Source organism: Erythrolamprus reginae, chromosome 2 (genome assembly GCF_031021105.1).
Source record: "Erythrolamprus reginae isolate rEryReg1 chromosome 2, rEryReg1.hap1, whole genome shotgun sequence".
Lineage (NCBI taxonomy): Eukaryota > Metazoa > Chordata > Lepidosauria > Squamata > Dipsadidae > Erythrolamprus > Erythrolamprus reginae.
In genome coordinates this window covers 38,697,098-38,720,131 of record NC_091951.1, presented here as the reverse complement: position 1 = coordinate 38,720,131, position 23,034 = coordinate 38,697,098, and the positions used below count along the sequence as shown (strand labels likewise).

At 40.8% G+C, this 23,034-nt stretch overlaps 1 protein-coding gene across 1 annotated transcript; it reads left to right on the top strand.

Annotated features, from left to right (window-relative positions):
* The first annotated feature begins 8,413 nt into the window (after nt 1-8,413).
* On the top strand, nt 8,414-22,263 carry LOC139158368 (killer cell lectin-like receptor subfamily B member 1B allele C). Its single transcript, XM_070735670.1, has 5 exons — nt 8,414-8,506; nt 10,933-11,097; nt 14,028-14,182; nt 18,778-18,887; nt 20,998-22,263. The coding sequence occupies exons 1-5, from the start codon at nt 8,476-8,478 to the stop codon at nt 21,107-21,109; spliced, it is 573 nt and encodes a 190-aa protein (XP_070591771.1). The 5' UTR covers nt 8,414-8,475; the 3' UTR covers nt 21,110-22,263.
* The last annotated feature ends 771 nt before the right edge of the window (nt 22,264-23,034 follow it).

Sequence of the window (23,034 nt, the reverse complement as noted above, 5' to 3'; positions counted from 1 at the left end):
TTTCTATAAATGACAAGCAACCAACCAAACTTTTATTAAACTAGTAAGTTAACTGTGAATGCAGTTGGATGTATTCCTGTAGTTAAAAAAAATAGATAGAATATTTGGATCCCATTGCCGGATGTATTTGACTTGGAATGCTCACTTCTAAAGTGGTATCAGCTGAAATTGTGTGTATCTCAGTGTAGTGGAGTAAATGAAAGATAGTTGATTTAAGATATTTTGCTACATACCTAATTAAAAAAAACTTAGCATACTAGTACAGTAATACCTCGTCTTACGAACCTAATTGGTTCCCGGGGGAGGTTCACAAGACAAAAAGTTCGTAAGACGAAACATTGTTTCGCATAGGAAACAATGTAAAATCAATTAATCCGTGCAACGAAAAAAAACGAAAAAAAAATGCCGCCGCCCGGCTGTCACCTTTTGAAACAGCTGGGTTCAGCGTTCAGGAGGCCGCTGAGAAGCCCCCCGGCTGTTTCAAAAGGTGACAGCTGGGCAGTGGGGCTTCTCGGGGGCCTCCTGAACGCCGAACCCAGAAGTTCGGCAAAAGTTCGGGAGGCCACTGAGAAGCCCCACCACCCGGCTGTCACCTTTTAAAACAGCCGGGGGACTTCTCAGCGTCCTCCTGAACTCAAAAGCCAAACCCAAACTTCCGGGTTCGGCGTTCAGGAGGCTGCCGAGAAGCCTCCCGGCTGTTTTAAAAGGTGACAACCAGGCGGCGGGGCTTCTCGGAGGCCTCCCGAACGCCAAACCCGGAAGTTCGGGTTTGGCGTTCGGGTTCAGGAGGACGTGGGAAGCTCCCCGGCTGTTTCAAAAAGCAACAGCCGGGCGGTGGGGCTTCGCAGCGGCGGCGGCGGTGGGTTCGTAAGAAGAAAAAAGTTTGTAAGAAGAGGCAAAAAATTTCTGAACCCCGGGTTCGTATCTCGGGTTGTTCGTAAGACGAGGGGTTCGTATCATGAGGTACCACTGTACTTGCACTCCTCCATTTATTTTATCTTCTGCTGTAGTGTTGCTATAAAGCAAATTATATAATGGAAATTCAATGTCAAAGGTCTTATTTGATTACTCATTTTTAGATCTTTTGTGGTTTTCCAGATCTCATAATTGCAGGTGAGAGCCTATGAAACGACAGAATAAAGGATGTAGAATTATTATAACTACATCATTCAAGTAGAAAGCTTTTGTTTTGCCCCTCAATTAATTTCAAAAATAAGTTTATTAGATCAGGAATCATACATTCCCCAGTTACCCTTTGAAGCATTTGACCACATAAACGAGTCAGCATTTAGTATTTATGATCGAAAGACACAAAAGAAGAAATCTTAGAGTAGCATGAGAACTGAAGAACCAGGATGATAGGTAATTGCTTCTGATAGTGAAAGGAAGCCCCTGATCTTGTTGCAAAAGAAATTGGCCTTTTAGGCCAATCCGGAGGTGTGACACAACGACATAGAAGAAGGAAACAAGAAGAGAAAAAAAAGCTTAGATGAGCGGACAAGTTCGAGAGGGATACATTCAGGCAGATTTTCAACATCTAGGAGGAAGAGTTAAGAAAGATTGCCTTTTTGCTAATTTATTGACATTAAGGACCACAGAGAAAGACTCCCTGAAGGTAAAAGTGGTGATTGCTATTGGGAGTGGAAGTTACAGCAGAGGACTTTGACAGAGCAAAGAACAGTGGGGAAGTACAGTCCTGATCCAATCTGAAAACCCTATTGCTGCAGGATTTAAATTCTACTTTGGAAAAACTGTGTGAGCAAAAAGGCTTGAAGGACTGACAGAAAGAGAAGAAAGTAAGAGGAAATGAGCCGAAGGAATTTGAGATTAGAGGATGACAAAGCAAAAGATGGGGAGACATTTTGTCTTTTTGAAGGGGGAAATAGAAGACCTATAAAGATTGAGCAAGTATTGAGTACTTTGAAGAAAAAAATACTATAAGCTTACAAGTAAACCGTATTAAAGTCAAACATTGATTATAACAATAATAGAATGTAAAATTAGACATATGCATATATAGTATTTTGCATTTAATTATTTTGATTGTTGGATTCTATATTTATACATAGCATTTTTTGTTTAATTATACTAATTTTTTATTGATATATAAGAATAAGAGTTCTGAAAATTGATAGATAGTTACAGAAGAGTATACAGAACTGATAGATAGTTTAGAAGAGTAAAAGATTAACTATTTGCTGATTAACTGATAAATTTGAAACAAACTTGATTTTTGGTGAAGGAAAAACAATAACTGTAATTATATAATTTTCACTAAAAGTAAAATAGACCTATATAAAGAAGGGAAGGGTATAATTAATTTTGGGAATTGATTGCTAAAACTAATTAATTGGTGGTAGAGAGTAAAGTGGAATTTTGTTCACAAATAATGAGAAAAATCGTGATAACATATATATTGATTGGCGATAGAGCATTATTAACAGTTCGAAGTCGTGCATGGCATATTGGAACAAGCTTTAGAGTATACTAAAAATGACTAGCACAATGTCAAACAATGACCAGAACTGGAAAAAAGATAGTTACTCCATCCCCATCCCCTGCAGGCCAATGTACCACTGACAGCATGATGGGGGAGAGAGTTGGTATAAATAAAAACTCACAAAAAATGCAAACAACCCTCCCATGGATTGAAGAAATGATGGTTAAAATGCACTAGGCACGATGAAGAGATGAGGGGTAATAGGGGAGACATAAAGGATGATATTAAGAAAAGTAGACAATCAAATGGGAAAATTGGATGAGAGAATGGAGACAATTCAGGAGGTCTTAACAAAAAATGAACAAAGGATGAAAAAAATTACTAGCACAGAACTGCCAATACAATACTCAGATTGAGGATTCCTTTTGCTGAAGTGCATTATTTTACATTTGGAAACATTAAACTGCAGTTTCCATTGCTTTGACCATTTATCTAGTGAAGCTAAATCATTTGCTATATTACAGACGCCTCCAGGAATATCAACCTATTACACACTTTAGAGTCATCGGTAAATAGGCAAATCTTCCCTACCAAACCTTCCTCTATGTCACTCACGAAGATATTAAAAAGAATAGCACCCAGAACAGACCCTTATGGCACACTGATTGTAACCAGGCTCTGCTCAGAATAGTCGCCATTAACAACAACCCTCTGATATCTGTGCTTCAGCCAGCTGCAAATCCACTTAACTATCGAGACCAGGGATTAAGTCCAAGCTGCACTATAAATATTTTTCTGCAGGTCAACTTTGAAGGAGAGAGTTGTACACACAGTTCTTGCTTGGTTTAAGATTGTGCAACAAATGTAAACATGGAGAATAACTGAAATAACAATGGTGATCAAAAGAGAAGGCTGCAGCAATCTCCATTTGTCAAGGACAGCTTCTCAAGGACTTCCTAAACGGGCCTTAGAAATATACATCTGGTTTTAGTGGTGAAGAACATGGCTAGGCTACAAAATGGGAGTTGCATAAGATGTTGCCATACATTTTCTGGGGCAATCAGTATCGCCATGTGATGTATCAGGACTTCCCCCCCCCTTTGTTAAACTGGGCGGGGGCAAGGCCAGCATGTATCACAGCCAGCCTGTAGGCTGCGGGTTTGACACATGGGGGCAGTAAAGGGCTCTTCTTACTTTTCCCTACCGGTACGAGATCCCGAAGCCGGTGTCGGCGTGCCCAACATATGTGCACATGCCTCTGTGCAAGATTTTGTTTCTGCACATGCACCTGAAGTGGTATTTCGCATGAAGACACTTGTGCGAGGGACATTTTGGCAATTTTTGCCCACTTTTTTTGCTTCTGCACATGCAGATTTTGCTTCGGGTGCATGCACAGAAGCAAAATCTTGGGTGGAGGCTTGTGCACACCTGTTGGGCATGTGCGCAGACAGGCCGGCCTCCAGAACCCATCAAAACCCGCTAATGGATCACTGATCCCATCTGTACCAGGTGGGGCCCATCACTGCTGCAGGACGAGGATGGATGAGATACCATTATAATATGAAGGTGGGATTTGAGAAATAGACAAATAAAAGCCACTCATTCTCAATGGGCAGATAATAGTGGATGGATGAAAATGGGGAGGGTGAACATGAGAAGAGAGCAGATGAAACAGCATGTCCTGGATTGGGGCATAGCTGCCATCCTGGGCTACTGTAGTTTCTTTTGGGTGGGTGGGTGCAGAGGTATCCCACCTGTTGAACCTCCTGGCCTGTTGGTGGAGAACACAAACATAGAAATAAAGGTGGGGTGGGTGAACTTTTATTCTTAGTTTCCTTTGTAAAATGCAACATTGACTCTTAGCTTCACTTGCACTGTTGTCTGGAAACCACCTAGAAAAGAACACATTCATATTCTCTTAGAGATTTTCCTCTTTTCAGCGTAGGAGCACATAACCACAACTATACATGGGCAGAGAAAATATGCTTAACACTTAGGAGAAGTTATAGGTAGCGTAGATCAGCAACACTTCCGTTACTCATGTGTGGGCGTATTAAGAACACCTCGCTTACACCTAACCTGTCTATTGTGGGTTGCAGTTGACCATGGATACCGGTCTGGTCTATGCCGACATCATATGTTCTGCAGATTCCTCATCCAGAAGAAGCTCAAGTTTCATTGCTGTTCCACAGGCAGGTAAGTTCATTTATTTCAGGACAGCCTCTCGGACTGAGAAAGCAACATTCTTTCTGAAAGGTCTTCCATTTCAGCCTTTTATTTGTTTGTTTGTTTGTTTTGCCCAATACAGAATAATACACAATGAGGGTTATAGAGGATATAATCAGGTAGAATGTATTAAAGGGGGAATAGAGGAGAAAATAAAGGAGTGAAATATAACTATGAGAGAATAGCAGAAAAAGATATAGGTATAGAAGAGAAGATATAGGAGAGACAATAGGGGTGGTAGGCACTCTGGTGCACTTATGTACGCCCCTTACTGACCTCTTAGGAACTTGGTGAGGTCAGCCGTGGATAGTCTAAGGGTAAAGTGTTGGGTGTTTGGGGATGACACTACAGAGTCCGGTAATGAATTCCACGTATGTATATATAAATTATATACCGTAACTAGAAGCCCATAGCCAGTAGAGAGTAGAAATAATAAAAGACCCAGATTTAAGTTATCACTTGGCTGCAAAGCTCACTTGTTGACTTTGAGCCAGTCACAATATTTCCCAGGTCAATTTCTCTCCAAAGATTGTTGCTGTAGAGATAAGAGAGGGGTGGCCCACTAAATATGTGTATTTAGCTTGTAGAAAAAAAACATGAGATATCATGCAATATTGATTGTAATAACAGAATCGAGTATAATATCTGAGATACTGCTGACAAGACTGGCTCTGCCTTGTTGCATCTTAGAGAAAACAGAAAGAAATTCTTTGCACTGGTTAACTTTGCTCCCCAGTAATTGCACAAAAGTTACACAAAGCTTAGGGGTCCTTGATGAATGCAGTAATGCAGAGCATTGCAGACCTTGGCACTTTAAAAACAAACTGTGGTTGCATTGTTCTGTCATATATAAAACATTGGCAAAGTAGATCTCTAAAAATACTTGCAGAAATGCAATGGGGACTAGGTATCTAGTACAATTTAAAAGAGTTCTGTGTTGGTTAGCTTTGTGCTAAGAGAAAGGCACATTTTATTTTCCTGTGGTTTTACAGATAACAAGAGCTGCCAGCCATTACCTCTAAAGGTTAATGTGGCTTGGTACTATAAATTGTTTTAAATGTCTGTTCTTCACCTACCCACGCTCATCAGTCTTGGTACTTGAACTCTGAAATTTTATCAATTTGAACTTTGATCAAAAGGCAGTTCAGTAGGGTTCTTCCTCTCTTATCTTTTATTTGTTTGTTTGTTTGTTTTGTCCAATACAGAATAATACACAATGAGGGTTCTAGAGGATATAATCAGGTAGAATGTATTAAAGGGGGAATAGAGGAGAAAATAAAGGAGTGAAATATAACTATGAGAGAATAGCAGAAAAAGATATAGGTATAGAAGAGAAGATATAGGAGATATAGGAGAGACAATAGGACGGTGGATGGTACACTTATGTACGCCCCTTACTGACCTCTTAGGAACTTGGTGAGGTCAACCGTGGATAGTCTAAGGGTAAAGTGTTGGGTGTTTGGGGATGATACTACAGAGTCCGGTAGTGAATTCCACGCTTCGACAACTCGATTACTAAAGTTGTATTTTTTACAGTCAAGTTTGGAGCGGTTAATATTAAGCTTATATCTGTTGTGGGCTCTTGTGTTGTTGTGGTTGAAGCTGAAGTAGTCTTTGACAGGCAGGACGTTGCAGCATATGATCTTATGGGTAATACTTAGATCATGTTTGAGGCGTGTTAGTTCTAAGCTTTCTAGACCCAGGATTGTAAGTCTAGTTGCGTAGGGTGTTCTGTTACGGGTAGAGGAGTGAAGAGCTCTTCTGGTTAAGTATTTCTGGACATTTTCGAGGGTATTAATGTCAGAAATGTGGTATGGGTTCCAAACAAATGAGCTATATTCTAGGATGGGTCTGGCGAAAATTTTGTAAGCTCTGGTAAGTAGTGTGAGGTTACCAGAGCGGAAGCTACGTAGGATTAGATTAACAACTCTTAAGGCCTTCTTAGTGATGTTGTTGCAATGGGCTTTGGCATTTAAGTCTTTAGTTATTAGTACTCCGAGGTCCTTGACCGAGTGGGGATTATCTGTGATAATTTGTTGATTCAGTTTGTATTTGGAGTTTTGATTCTTTTTGCCGATGTGATGGACAGAGCATTTGCTGGTTGAGATTTGGAGTTGCCATGTGTTAGACTAATCAGAAACAGAGTCTAGGTCTTTTTGGAGATCAGTTGTGTTATCGGTGGTGTAGAAGAGTTTTACATCATCTGCAAAGAGAACACAGTTTTTTATTTTATTTTATTTATTTATTATTTGGATTTGTATGCCGCCCCTCTCCGAAGACTCCGAAGACTTGCTTGTGATGAGATCGCAAAGGTCATTTATGTAGAGAATGAAGAACTACCTTGTGGGACACCACTTCTAACAGGGACAGGGGTAGATATGGTGCTTCCTATTTTAACCACTTGTTGTCTGTTTGACAGGAATGCTGTAATCCATCTGTGGAGGGATCCTGAGATGCCATAGGATTTGAATTTTAGAAGTAGTTTGTTGTGGACCACTGAATCGAAGGCTTTGCAGAAGTCAATATAAATTGCATCTATAGATTTTCCTTGATCAAGATGATCATTTTAGTTGCTCTTTTCTGTACTTTCCTCTAGGCCCAACCCAGGGCCATTTCAAGGCAGCTAATTTATTCATAGCCGACAACTATATTCTGTATGTATCACATATTTTTGCTGAAATTTTAAAATTAAGGGAGACTAGGATGGCACCATTTTGGCCTTGTTCTGGCCTCATCAGCTAGTCACACCCTTACTGGGATTTGATCCGGCAGCTTCTGCCTTGTAAGGCAGAGAATTAACAGCTGAGCCACCAGACCTGATCCCTTCAGCTCTGTACCAGGGAGCAGTGTTCCCTCTAATTTTTTTGGGGGGTGGGCGGAAAAGTATAGTGTCTGAGCGGCAGTCCCTTCGGGACTGGGCGGCACAGAAATATTAAATAAACAAACAAACAAACAAACAAAAAACCCACCATTTTGCCTCAGAGAATTTCAAAATAAAATACTGTACTGTGTGTCTATAACAGTGAGTTCATAATAGGACAACTCTATCAATATCAAAATGCCACTTAAATAGTTGAGCTAGTTTCAAACTAGATTTTGATTTTCTTTCTCTCTTCCTTACTCCCATTCTTTTTCTTTCTCTTTTCCTTCCTCTCTTTTTTCTATCTGTTTCTCTCTCTTCCTCTCTCTCTCCTTCCCTCTCACTCTTTCCCTCTCGGCTTCTGGGCAGGTTTGAAAAACCTGTTGATGATGATTTTTAAGTGAGCGATTGCTCACTGCTCAGCTTAGAGGGAACTATGCCAGGGAGGGGCTATATTTTTTTATGTCGGATCACCCTGGTATATTGAAGGAACGTCACAGCTCCTTTTTGTCTCTAGGCCCAACCCGGGGCCATTTCAAGGCAGTTAATTTATTCATAGCTGACAACTATATTCTGTATGTATCACATATTTTTGCTGAAATTTTAAAATTAAGGGAGAATAGGATGGCACCAGCTTGTAACATTCAGAAAGGGAATTTGGAATAAGGAATCAAAAGTTTATTTGGCAAAGGCTCGGAATATCACATGCCTGCAATGGAAGGTCAAGGAGAACAGGCTGAGCTGAGCGATTCAATAACTTGCCTTTCTAGCATGACCTTGTTATTGTTTGGTAGAAATGTCAGGCGATCTGCAAAACACATAAGATAAAAGCTCCTATCTACTCTCGTAACATTCCAAATGGTTTTGTTTGAATTTTGCAGATCACAGAATATGCCCTCGTTGGCATTGGACTGTTCTATGGCTTTCCTGCACTGGGAATGTTCTTTTGATGGGGGCTGTGATACTGATGGGGGTTAATGGTAAGTATTGTAGGAAGAGAGAGCATGACAAAACTCCATAAGTAAGAATGAAATATACTGAGTTGACATCCCTCTAAGATTATCTGTCTGTCTGTCTGTCTATCTATCTATCTATCTATCTATCTATCTATCTATCTATCTATCTATCTATCTATCTATCTATCTATCTATCTATCTATCTATCTATCTATTTACCTATCTACCTATCTATTTGGTTGGTTGGTTGGTTGGTTGGTTGGTTGGTTAGTTAGTTCAACTTCTATGCTGCCCAGTCCCAAAGGATTCAGGGTGGCTTACAATAAACTATATAACTACAATACAATAAAAAAGAAGTTGAATATAAAATTTATTTTATTTATTTATTTTGTCCAATACACAATGAGGGTTTTAGTGGGTATATATCTATATACACATAGTAAAATACATGATGAAGGTTATAGAGGAGATACTCAATAGTAAAATATATCTAAGAAATAATAGAAAAGAAGATAAAGTAATATAACATATCAATGAAAGAATAGAAGAAGAGATATAGGAATAGAAGAAAGGTATAGGAGATATAGGAGAGCAATAGGACAGGGGACGGAAGGCACTCTAGTGCACTTGTACTCGCCCCTTACTGACCTCTTAGGAATCTGGATAGGTCAACCGTAGATAATCTAAGGGTAAAGTGTTGGGGGTTTGGGGATGACACTATGGAGTCCGGTAATGAGTTCCACGCTTCGACAACTCGGTTACTGAAGTCATATTTTCATATTTAATATTGAAGTCACATTTTCATATTCTAAAACAATAAAAACCCCATTTAAAAAAACCATGATAGAACAGTCACAACAACATGCATTCATATGATTTGGCCATGGTGGTTGTTAGTTTATGGCATTTCAAGGATTAAAAGCATCCTTTCTCATAGAAGGGTAAATAAATAACTTCTCAGATCTAGTTTTCTTTATAAAATACACTGGACCCAGCCCCTTAACATCCATCAAAACTTGTCTCCTCCCCCATTCAGGTTAAGGGTGCAGCTGGTTCACTTCCTTCAGGGTCAGGTGGGCCTGCCTTGTGGGCGCACGTGCATGCGCAGTGCTGAAAACTCTGACAATAAATAAAAGCCAAAAACAAGATGGCAACTGCATGCACGTGGCTTCTGCACATGCTCAGAAGAAAAATAATTTTTTAAAGGAAATTCAAAATTTTCTTTTTAAAAAGCCAAAAACAAGATGGCGACTGCATGCACAGTGCCAGAAACGCGACTTCTGCACATGCTCAGAAGAAAAGGAATTTTTTAAAAGAAATCCTAAATGTTCTTTTTAAAAAGCCAAAAATAAGATGGTGACCGCATGCACAGAGCTGGAAACTGCGGTTGTGCAAATGCTCAGAAGAAGAAAAAAATCCAAAAAAACCTCCAAAAAAGATGGCGACGCCCACATACCATCACCAGCTGAACCAGTTCCGTGATGCCATCGTGACATCACCAGCAGGTCACTACCAATTCAGGCGAACTGGTCCAAACTTACCTCCAATCCTCGGTTGCACCAATGTACAACTCTGGAGTTGAAAAAGTAGCACAACGTCAAACTGGAAGTTCAGAAAACGCACTTCTGGTTTACCCATTGTACTGTTTTTCCTACTCGGAGGCTTCAGGAAGCTTCCCTGAACCCTCTGGAATGCAAAAACAGCACAACAGCAAATTGGAAGTGAATTTTTTCCAACTTCCTGTTCCGTTGCATGAGGGTGAAACGGCCTTTCCCAACGCGGAAAATCAGCTGGCCAGCCACACGCCTGCACACTGGAGCTGAAATATGATGAAGTCTCGCATGTCCTCCAATATGGCTCCGTGTGCCACCTGTGGCACGCGTGCCATAATTTCGCCATCACAGGCCTAGTCCATCACATTTTTCTTCAGGCCCTTATCTTGCTTAATAAAGAGGTCAGGAGAACGTAAACCATCGCATGGTGTTTTGTGGTCTCTCAGTTTGTTTAATGAAGAAATTGCCCCAGGTGAAATTGCCCCAGGTAAAAGAGAGCCGGTTTGGTGTAGTGGTGAAGGGACCAGGCTAGAAGCCAAGAGTTCTAATCCCACCTTAGACATGAAACCCAGTTTGGTAACAATGAGCCGCCCACTCTCTCTCGGACCACCCTACATTACAGGATGTTGTTGTGGAGAAAATAGAAGAAAAAAGAAGTATTGAGTGCATTCTTTGCCTTAAGTTTTATTATAAAAATAATAACGGCAGGACATCAACAAAATAATAAAGTTTGCGAGAGGCTATCAAAAGGTGCTAAATGGAGCTTTAGTACTGCTTGAATATTATTATGAATCCTTGGCAGAATCCAGATGGGACTCTCTCTATCCAGAATGCAATATCTGTGACATTGTGCAGTTTTAATTATGTGATTATAATTCTGGCTTAATGTTTTAATAGGCCTGAGCTGCGGTTTTTTAACAGCGAGAAACAGCAGCTCACAAAACTCCCAGGAAATGACTGGAATTTCAAATGCACATCAATACAAACAAGATGAAAACAAAACAAATGAAGAATTAGAAAAACTCAGAACTTGTCTAAGGCAACATTTGTGTGATGTTACAGGTAACTGTTTCTATTTTTAACTGAAATGTTCCGATGACCATTGTTATAATTTTCTGAGAAATTTTTAACAGCAAATATATCTATCATCTCTTATTGATTGTTTAATTGCATTTCTGGAATGCTTATCTCCCTCAAGGAAGCATCATCTACCTCAGGGGTGGGTTCCTCCCAGTTCAGACCAGTTCGCCCAAATCTGCAGTGACCGTCATTGCTGTTCCGTGGGTGCTGCCATCTTTCATTTCCAGCACTGTTCCGGCAATTTCTGGCATGCGGTCGCCATCTTGTTTTTGGCCACATGGAAACAGTTGCTTTTCATAACAAACCATTTTTCTGTACAAATTACATTTTACTGATAAAGAAATAAAAGGAGTCTAGTACAGGTCTATATCAAACACTTTAGCTCTCATCAGCTAGTCTGAGATTAAAGTTGGGCTGCTTGCCTAGGCCAACCTCTAACCACCGGAGGAAGTGAACTGGCAGTGAGGTAAATTAGAATCCACCCCTGAGATATATTATTATTATTATTTATTATTAATATTTATTAGATTTGTATGCCACCCCTCTCCGCAGACTCGGGGCGGCTCACAATAATAAAACAATGTACAGAGAACAAATCTAATATTTAAAAATATCTAAAACCCATTATTTAAAAGAACATACAACACAAGCATACCATATGTAGGCTTGGGGGAGATGTCTCAATTCCCCCATGCCTGACGGCAGAGTTGGGTTTTAAGGAGTTTTCTAAAGACAAGGAGGGTGGGAGCAATCCTAATCTCTGGGAGGAGCTGGTTCCAGAGGGTCGGGGCCATCACAGAGAAGGCTCTTCCCCTGGGTCCCGCCAGACAACATTGTTTAGTCGATGGGACCCGGAGAAGGCCCTCTGTGGGACCTAACTGGTCGCTGGGATTCGTGCGGCAGAAGGCGGTCTCAGAGATATTCTGGTCCGATGCCATGAAGGGCTTTATAGGTCGTAACCAATACTTTGAATTGTAACCGGAAACTGATCAGCAACCAATGCAGACTGCGTAATGTTGGTGTGACATGGGCATATTTAGGGAAACCCATGATTGCTCTCGCAGCTGCATTCTGCACGATCTGAAGTTTCCGAACACACTTCAAAGGTAGCCCCATGTAGAGAGCATTACAGTAGTCGAGCCTCGAGGTGATGAGGGCATGAGTGACTGTGAGCAGTGACTCCCGGTCCAGATAGGGCCACAACTGGTGCACCAGGCGAACCTGGGCAAACGCCCCTCTCGCCACAGCTGAAAGATGGTTCTCTAATGTTAGCTTTGGATCGAGGAGGACGCCCAAGTTGCAGACTCTCTCTGAGGGGGGTCAATAATCCCCCCCAGGGTAATGGATGGACAAATGGAATTGTCCTTGGGAGGCAAAACCCACAGCCACTCCTATATAGATATATAGAGATAGAGATAGAGAGATATGTAGATGTAGATGTAGATAGAGAAAGAGATATATAGAGATACCGTATTTTTCAGAGTATAAGACACCTAGATTTTAGAGGTGGAAAACAAAGAAAAAAGTATTCTGAACCAAATGGTGCAGTAATATATTATTTAATAAAATACCAGTGTAGCAAAATACTTTTTAAAGCAATGTACACTTTTTACAAACTTCAAACTTGACAGCTTTTAAAACTTGTGGACTTCAACTCCCAGAATTCCTCCTCCAGTCATGCTAGATGAGGTAATTAGAAGGCAAAACCAGATCCATTTTTGTGAAAAACAGTCCGTTTTTAGTCTGATTTTTTCCCCCACAAAATGGGATGTGGTGAGGGTCTGGGGGGCCTGCAGAGAGCTCCTGGGTGCTGGGGAATGACAAAAATGCCCCCATTTTTGTGAAAAATGGCTGTTTTTCACAAATGGAGGCATTTTTGCCTTCCCCCCAGTTCTAGGAGCTCTCTGCAGGCTCCCCAGGCCCTCACCACATCCCATTTTTGTGAAAAAAAAAGGTGAAAAATGGTCACTTTTTCACAAAAACAGGCATTTTTGCCATTGCCCTGCAACCAATAAGAGCTGGGGCGGCGCAGCAGGTAGAGTGCAGTACTGCAGGCCACTGAAGCTGACTGTAGATCTGTAGGTCAGCGGTTCAAATCTCATCACCGGCTCAAGGTTGACTCAGCCTTCCATCCTTCCGAGGTGGGTAAAATCAGGAGCCGGATTGTGGGGGCAATATTGCTGGCTCTGTTAAAAAGTGCTATTGCTAACATGTTGTAAGCCGCCCTGAGTCGAAGGAGAAGGGCGGCATAAAAATTGAATGAATGAATGAATAAATAAATAAAACAAAAGCTCTCTGCAGATGGGTGTGTGTGTGTGCTTCAAGATAGAAAAAATGGCTGCATTCAGTGTATAAGATGCACCAACATTTCTACCCTCTTTTGGGGTGGCGGATGTGTCTTATACTCTGAAAGATAAGGTAGATAGCTAGATGCTGTTGTTAGTTGATTGGTGTGTATATTTTTATAGGGTTTTATATATATTTTTTCTCTTGTTAAACTAAAATAAGAATGTATTGTATTATATATATAACTGCATCCACAATGAAGAGACTTGGAAGTAATCTTTTTTTAATGTTAATTTTGCTGTGTTTCTTATTCCCTTCTGAAACTTTCCCTGTTGTCCCCCTCACCCACCTTTTTTGTTGTTGTTATGTTTTAGCCCTTATACGAAATTTACTAGCATTCTTTTAAAAAAAGAAAATGCTAACCTATGCAAACCATGAAATTGAATGAATAAATGAATGACTCCAACCCAGTAAAAAATGAGAATTTATTTATTTATTTATTATTAGATTTGTATGCCGCCCGTCTCCCAAGACTCCCCTCCTTACCTTTCCAGAGTGTGAAATATAACTGTACAGTTGATTACGGACATATTTTTTTTAAAGAAAAGATTTGTTTTCTTTCCTAGAGAATGGATCCTGCAGTGTGTGTCCTCTAAACTGGTTTCCGTATGAGGACAAATGCTACTGGATTTCTACTTCAATCCAGTCCTGGAACGAAAGCTACAAGAATTGTGCAGGAAAAAGATCTCAGCTATTGGTTATTTCTAGTACAGGACAGCAGGTAAAAGAATTTGTCACAGATTCAGAATCCATAGCTTTCTTATTTTTTCTATTTTTAATTTAAATAAAAATATTTCAGTGCTTAGACTATCATTTACCAGAATGTTTCAGGTGATAGTTCAGAACACAGGTGTTAAACTCACCACATCATGTTGACGTCGCATGACGTGTCACAGCATTTTTGCCTTGAGCTGGGATAGGCATGGCCAGCATGTGATACATCTGGGCCATGGGCCCCCAATTTGACACCCCTGCTTCAAAGGAAGTGGGATTAGCCAAATGAATACATAGTAGGAGCCTTACCTCATGAATGTTTACATTGATCTTACTTTGATATACAGTAGTACCTCTAGACACGAGCTGCTCTACATGCGAGTATTTCCAGATACGAGCTAGGAGGTGTTCTGTCTGGGTGCCCCCAGACTTCAACACCAACTGGAAAAAGCAGCCAGACACGCTGGTAAAAGCAAAAGCACTTTATAGTTTGAAAAATAAACACAGAGAAAAACCTGTTCTTCCCAACAGGCAGGCTATGAAACTTCACAGCAGAGTCCTGATGGCCAGACAATACAGCAGACTTCTTGCTGGCACACCCACCACTGTAGAGAATAAGACCCACACCTTTCCCCCCCCAAGGTTTCAGTATTCAAAGTCACAAACCAGAATTCCAAGACGCCAAAGATCACAGCCAGGTCCCAGGACTCCCAAAGATAATACTCCACAAGCCAGGAAGGGTGGGTCTGCCTTTTCAGCCTTTCCAGAGAGCACCACACCCAAACCCAGCTGTTGCCTCTTTAGTGCTGAAAGTACCTGGCTAATTGTCCCCTTCGTTGTGTTGCTCTTCTCTGCCGGAGATCGATTATTGCTTGTGCATTTTCATCTAAGGAATCCAGGCTGCTTGCTGGGGAGAGCTCCCTCTCGGGGGACTCTGGCTTTCCTCCCTCTCCCTCAGCCTGAGATTCCTCCTCCCCATCTGCCTGAACCTCCTGTTCCTCATCCTCCCCCTCTGAGCAGGAAGCCGGCAGAGGATCAGACGTTCCCTGAGGGGCCTCAGACGGAATCACAACAGAAGGGGAGAAACATTTCTGTTCAAGCTCCGAGCTGAAATTTGGGATACGAGCTGAACGTCCACTAGGTGGCGCAAGAATCCTTGCTTTTGGTTATCTTGGAGGGGAAAACAAAGTCTAAAGCAATTTGTTCCAGATACGAGTTTGCTCGAGATACAAGCTCCCTTCTGGAACCAATTATGCTTGTATCTAGGGGTACTACTGTACTTCATCTTTTTCTATCTGAAGCATAAGCAGAAGCACAACTGGCAAAATGTCAATGTTTGGGCAGTTAATTCATTTGGAATAATTTAGAATAGAATAACAAAATTGGAAGGGACCTTGGAGGTCTTCTAGTCCAACCCTATACCCTTTCAGAAAAATGGTTGTCCAATCTCTTATTTGAAATATCCAGCGTTGGAGCATTTACAACTTCTAGAGGCAAGTTGTTCCACTAATTAATTATTCTAACTGTCAGGAAATTTCTCCTTAGTTCTAGGTTGCTTTAGTTTCCACCCATTATTTCTTGTTCTTCCCTCGGGTACTTTGAAGAATAACTTGAGTCACTTCTTTTCATTAAACTAGACATACACAGTTCCTGCAACCGTTCTACGTCTGCTTTAGCCTCCGGTCCCCTAATCATCTTTGTTGCTCTACTCTGCACAGTTTCTAGACTCTCAACATTTTTTTTACATTGTGGTGACCAAAACTGAATGTAGTATTCCAAGTGTGGCCTTACTAAGGCTTTATAAAATGGTATTCACACTTATTTATTTATTTATTTATTTATTTATTTATTATTTGGATTTGTATGCCGCCCCTCTCCGAAAACTCGGGGCGGCATACAAAAATCACTTCATGTGATTTTAATTCTATCCCTCTGTTTATGCAGCCTAGAACTGGAAAACCAGATCCGAATCTGACCAAACACTTGTAAAAGCTCATACAGTAGTACCTCTAGATACGAGCTGCTCCACCTGCGAGTATTTCAAGATACGAGCCACGAGTGGAGAGAAATTTCTTTTCGAGACCCGAGCTCAAATTCGGGTTACGAGCTGAGCGTCCACTAGGTGGCGCAATAATCCTTGCTTTTGGTTATCTTGGAGGGGAAAAACAAAGTCTAAAGTCATTTGTTCCAGATACGAGTTGCTCGACATACAAGCTCCCTTCTGGAACGAATTATACTTGTATCTAGGGGTACTACTGTATTAAGATTTACAAAGTGGCAATCAGGTCAACAAGATGTGCATACAATGTTGGCCTGATTGTGTCTGTGGAATACCGCTGAGGCGCCCTGTTTAGGGTGACTCGCTCCCTCCTTAATCAGGGGGCAGTTGAGGAACCTTTGCAGGGTAGTGCTGAGGCATTTAACCAGTTTTTCACAGATGAAATCGCTCGGATCCGGACTGGTCTTGACTCCAATTGGAATGCAGAGTCGACTGACCTGACCTGACCTGTTTGGAGCAAGTTTGACCTGGTGACACCTGATGAAGTGGACAAGACCTTTGGAGCTGTGAGTTCTGCCATCTATTTATTGGACCCGTGTCCCTCCTGGCTGGTTTCGACCAGCAAGGAGGTGACATGGAGCTGGGTCCAGGAGATTACCAATGCTTCTCTGAGGGAGGGGTCATTCCTGGCTCCCTACAAGGAGGCACTTGTGCGCCCCCTCCTCAAGCAGCTTTCCCTGGACCCAAACGTTTAATAACTATCGTCCTGTCTCCAACCTTCCCTTCATGGGGAAGGTTGTTGAGAAGGTGGCATTGCTCCAGTTCCAGCGATCCTTGTAGGCCCTCAACAGTCAGGATTCAGACCCGGCTACAGCACGGAAACTACTTTGGTCGCGCTGATCGATGATCTCTGGCGGGCCCGGGGTTTATCCTCTGTCCTGGTGCTTCTTGACCTCTCAGCAGCTTTCAATACCATCGATCATGGTATCCTTCTGCGCTGACTGGAGGGTTTGGGAGCGGGAGGCACTGTCCTTCAGTGGTTCTCCTCCTACCTCTCTGGTCGGTCGCAGTCGGAGTTAGTGGGGGGTCAAAGGTCGACTCCTAGGTCCCTACCTTTTGGGGCTCCTCAGGGGTCAATCCTCTCACCTGTTGCTTAATATCTACATGAAACTTCTGGGTGAGATCATGCAAGGGCATGGGATGAGTTACCACCAGTACGCTGATGATACTCAGCTGTACAATTCCACCCCGTGTTCACTCAGTGAAGCAGTGGTAGTAATGTGTCATTGTCTGGAGGCTGTCAGGGTCTGGATGGGTGTCAACAGGCTCAAGCTCAATCCAGACAAGATGGAGTGGCTGTTGGTACTGCCTCCCAAGACACGTCCATCTCTCCTTCATTACCTTGGGGGGGAATTATTGACCACAACTTGGGCATCCTCCTCATTTCACAGCTAACTTTAGAAAACCATCTTTCGGCTGTGGCGAGGGGGGCGTTTGCCCAGGTTCGCCTGGTGCACCAGTTGCGACCTTATTTGGACAGGGAGTCTTTGCTCATGATCACTCATGCCCTTATCATCTCGAGATTGGCCTACTGCTCTCTACATGGGGCTACCTTTGAAGAATGTTTGGAAACTTCAAATCATCCAAAATGCAGCTGTGCGAGCAGTTTTGGATCTTCAAAAATATTCCCACATCTCTCCATCACTCCGCGGATTGCATTGGCTGCTGATTGGTTTCTGGACACAATTCAAAGTGTTGGTTATGACCTATAAAGCCCTACATGGCATAGGACCACATTATCTCCGAGACCGCCTTCTACCGTACAAATCCCAGCGTCTGGTTAGGTCCCACAGAATTGGTCTCCTCAGGGTCCCGTCAACCGGACAATGGCAGCTGGCGGGGCCTAGGGGAAGAGCTTTCTCTGTGGGAGCCCCAGCCCTCTGGAATCAACTCCCCCCAGAGATTCGCACTTCCCCCACCCTCTTTGCCTTCCATAAGAATTTGGAAGCGTATTTATGTCACCAGGCTGGGGGTCATTAGACCCCAGCCTCTGTCCAATGAATGTATCTGGTATGATAGTATGTGTGTGACTTTTTGATTTTAAATGTTTAGTTTTAAGAAATTTTTTAAAGTTATTATCCTATTAATTGGCCTAGAATGTTTTATTTATTGTATTTTTTACTAAAATGTTGTAAGCCGCCCCGAGTCCACGGAGAGGGTCAGCATGTAAATCCAATAAATAAATAAATAAATAAGTAAATAAGTAAATAAGTAAATAAGTAAATAAGTAAATAAATAAACAAACAAACAAACAAACAAACAAACAAACTGTTGGCTTTTTTGGCAGCTGCTTCACACTGCTGGCTCATATTTAAATGGTTGTCCACTGGGACTTCTAGATCCCTCTCACAGTTACTACTTGCTCAGCAAGATACCACGCATACTGTACCTATGCATTTTGTTTTTCTTGCTTTTTTCACCTTTGAATTTCATTTTGTTTGACAGCGCCCAATATTCAACTCTTTAACAGAATCTCAGTAATAGGACACTGTGAGGGATACCTATAGCCATCCTTGTAATGAAAATTAAATGATATTTTATAGGAGTTCATCCAGGACAAAATAAAGAAATTGGAAACATGGATTGGACTCACATTCAAATTGCCAGAGGAGAAGTGGATGTGGGTCAATGGCTCTCCATTAAACCAAACACAGTGAGTATTCAAGTATCCAAGGAAGAAAACATCTGTAATGTAGTGGAGTTTTTAGAATAAAGGTAAATAAAAGAGAGGTGTATATAATTTAGACACCTAGAAGCAGTAGAAGCATCTTAAAGAGTTTACAGGTCAGCTTTCACTTCATCAATGAAGGAACCACTTCAGTAGAACTGTAAAAAGCTATGCCTAAGACAGAATCAGAGGTGGGTTCCTTCCTGTTATGTCCCAGTTTCAGCCAGAATGGTTGAATCTCTAGCAGGAGATTCAAGCCTGGGGATTGGATGCCACTCCAAGTTAAATAGGCCTGCCTGAGCCGCCAGGAGCCATTCTTCTTCTGGTTGTCCTTGTCCTGTGTTCTTGCTGTACTAATAAAGCGGGACCTGTTCAACCACGTGCCTTGAATTTGATTATTCAATCCGTAGGCTATTTAACACTCCCGTTTTGGACTGGCTCTCCCAAACCAGAAAGGAAACTGCTGGTGATGCCACAATGACAGCACAGAACCAGTGCCTTTGAAAAAAAGGTTAACGATTACCATTAATTTGCAAACAAATTATTTAATACCTATTGCTTTTTCCATTTCTATATACATTTCTATATGCATACATCTAACAAATTAATATTTACAACCTTCTAATAAAGGTTCCGAAAATGTTTTGGGTAACGTGTTTTCTTAGTTTTTATTATTAATATTATTATCTCAAATTATGTGAATTCCGTCATATTGTAATTCTATTATTTATTTTTGTGTATTAGATTCATATTAATTTGAATTTGGTGCATTCTGTACATCCTTAATTTTTTATTTTTCCAATAGTTTGCTTGGCTCTTTTTTGGTGTGGACTTCTTATAATAATATTACATCTGTATCAAGTTTTTTGAGTTTTATAAAACTTTTGCTTCTCTTTTTTGGTGTGTTGAATGCACCAAATGCACAAACCCAAAGTGACTTTTAATGATTTCAGAGAGTTTTAATGACCAGGAGACTGTGAGTTCTAGTCCCTCCTTATTGTTCTGTCTGGGTCCCCCCAGACGCCAACACCAACCAAAAAGAGTATCCAGACACACTGGTAAAAAGCAAAGGCAGTTTATATACTGGAAAGCAAACACAGGTAACAAAAACTGTTCTTACAGACAGGAACACGATGAAGCTTCACGGAGGTTTCACGAAGGCCAGGCAATAAAACAGGATTCTTGCTGGCAAAAACAACACTGGAGATAATAAAACCCACGCCTCCCCCAAGTCTCTCAGCCTTCTAGGCCACAAGCCAAGATCAGAGACGCCAAGAATTGAAGCAAGGTCACAGGACTCCCAGTTGATAACTCTCCAAAAGACTGTAAGGGCGGGCCTGCCTTTTCAACCCTGCTGAGGAGAACCACACCCAAACCCAGCTGTTGCCAATTCAGGGATGGAAATACCTTTCTAATTGGCCCCTTCTTTGAGCTGCACGTCTCTGCCTCATGTCTATCATAGCCTGTGCGTCTTCATCCAATGAATCCAGGCTACTAGCTGGGGAGAGGCCCCCCCCCGGGGGTCTCAGGCTGCTCTCCCTCCTCCTCTTCCTGACGTTCCTCTCCCCCGTCTGCCTGGTCCTCCCCCTCCTGGTCACTGTCCTCCTCCTCTGGGCATGGATCCGGCATAGCTCCAGCCGGTCCCTGAGGAGCCTCAGGCTGAATCACAACACTTAGGCATGAAAGCTAGCTAGGCAACATTGAGCTAGTCACTCTCTCAGCCCAGCTCACTTCACAGGATTGCTGTTATGTGGAAAATAAGAAGCTGAATGAGAATTGTATATGTTCCCTTCTTTGCTTTACCTCTAAAGTAATAAAGGCAGGATAAAATTCTAATGATAATATTTTCCTTCTATGGCTTATTGCAGTTCCAACAACAAAGAAATCTCTGGTTTACTAAATATAACATATTTATGGAGGCCTCACCTTCCTACATCATACCATTTTGCATGTGTTTGTGTATCTTTTTGTGTGTTTGTGTATGTGTGTGGGGGGGGGAGAGGCTGTAAAAGGCAGGTGTCTCTGTTGATGGAACAGATGGCTCTTGTTTACCCTTTTTCCTAAACTGAAAGTCCTTTTCTCTTTTCCTTCCCAGATCCCAAACCTTAAGGGGTGACTGCGGTAAAATAACAAAGAAGGGAATTTCCTCCGATATGTGCGCTGTAGAACATCTCTGGATTTGTCAGAAACCATCTGTATTCATCTGAGGATTTGCATGCAGAAGTAAAAACAGAATCCCCCTACACCTTGTAAATGTTGGCTGCCTTTTTCAGCAAATGGCTATTCCACCACAGAGCAAAGAGGTGCTATCTGAGGAAACGGCTGCTAAATCTTTATACCAGCATGTTGTAGATGAGAAAAGTAGCATAAAGGGAAGTGACTGCTAAATGAAGATGGTTTAGTGGTGTCCCCGGCCCATTTTTTTTAAAAAAATTGAGCCCATAAAAATTACTTTAAAAATAGAGTTCAATAAATATTGTTTCCCCCAAAATAAGACATCCCAAGATAATACGTCCAATTGGGCGTTTGAATGCAATAAGGCAATAAGGCCAAGTGCTTATGTCAGGGTTCAAAAAAAATATGAGACAGGATCTTATTTTCAGAGAAACATGGTAAAATAAAATAAGTTATAGTTGCATCTTTAAATATAGCCTGTCATATGAAAAAGAAACCAATGGTTATCTTTAGAGATAGGGTGGTTGTTTCTACTATATCTATTTTTTGCCTCCCACCACACAATGTCTTCAATTTCAGATATATAATTTCCATCTGTCTTATTCTCCCCGTGTTAATTTCTGAGATAGAAAGGGTTTCTCCATGGACAGGCCTATTCAATCAAGCTGAACAACACTGGGCTCTAACTCCCCATCATTTCTCCTCATTGGCTATCCATGAAAACTAGATTTCCAATTATTGTCACCCATGAATTGCACATCTTTCATGGCCAAATCATATTGAATGGTATGTATGTGTTGATTGGATTGTTGAGTCATGGGTTTTAACTGAGGTTATTGTTTTAATTTATATTTGACTTCTTTTTATTGTAAATTGTATTCTTATATTGTTGTAAGCCACCCTGATTCTTTTGGGATTGGGCGGCATAAAAGTCAAATAAATAAATAATACATCTCTTTAATTAAGAAAAATCATAATACAGATATTATTCATTTAACAAAGACTGAAGTTATAACCGTGCTAAAAAACAGTGGCTCATGACCAGTCTTTCCTTTTTTTTTTTTGGTGGCATAATTTTTTAATTTTTTTCTCCACCCTTACAAACATACGAAATCACATATCTTCAAATTTCAATACAATACAATATAGTATCAATCAACAAATTAATTAAAATTCTTAATTTATATCTATTTTGTTCCGGTATGCATTATTTATCTTGTGCTACTTCCTTTTCTAATTTTGTCATCTGGATTTCAAAGATTGTTTTCTGTTCTCATTCAAGTTCAAAACGGTATTAGCTATCAAAAATTCTATTGGCTATTTGCTTTTTTTCTAGTAAATCTATGCCATAGTGCTTCAATCAATTTCTTGTATACTTACTTATCTCATTCATGTTTTTAATCCTCGTTTAAAAATAACTGCCCTTTAAGAAGAAAAATCCAAATCTACTTCTCTTCAAAACAATGAAGAATATCAATTCATATCAGCTATTTCATGTCTTAAATCTAATTATAACAATAGCAATACAGAGGAAATAAACAAAATTGTTATTAAAAGTTCAAATTGCATTATCTTATTTCTGGAATTATACATTATATCATTTCTTTCATTTTATGAATATCATTTCAAATTTGACAAATCACAATTGTAATATAACATATTTTTCTATTTGTTTTTCACTGAAAGTACCTTCCACTTCAATCCCAGTATAATAATCTTCCCTAATATATTTGTTTTCACTATCAATCCCAGTGTGATAAAATTCCCTAATCTATGTCTTTCCCTGTCATTCCCAGTGCAATATTGCTTATCTACTTAGTTTCACTGTCAAACCCAGTGTAATAATCTTCCCTAATCTATGTATCTTCCACTGTCAAACCCAGTGCAATAGTCTTCCCTAATCTATTTGTTTTCACTGTCATTCTCAGTGTAATAATCTTCCCTAAACTACATATCT

Bases quoted from the DNA above. Each gene is read 5' to 3' on its own strand.
- LOC139158368 (XM_070735670.1), top strand. From the start codon at position 8,476: ATGGGGGCTGTGATACTGATGGGGGTTAATG. The intron at 8,507-10,932 runs GTAAGTATTGTA...ATGTTTTAATAG, and splicing joins GATACTGATGGGGGTTAATG to GCCTGAGCTGCGGTTTTTTA. The intron at 14,183-18,777 runs GTAAAAGAATTT...GATATTTTATAG, and splicing joins TTTCTAGTACAGGACAGCAG to GAGTTCATCCAGGACAAAAT.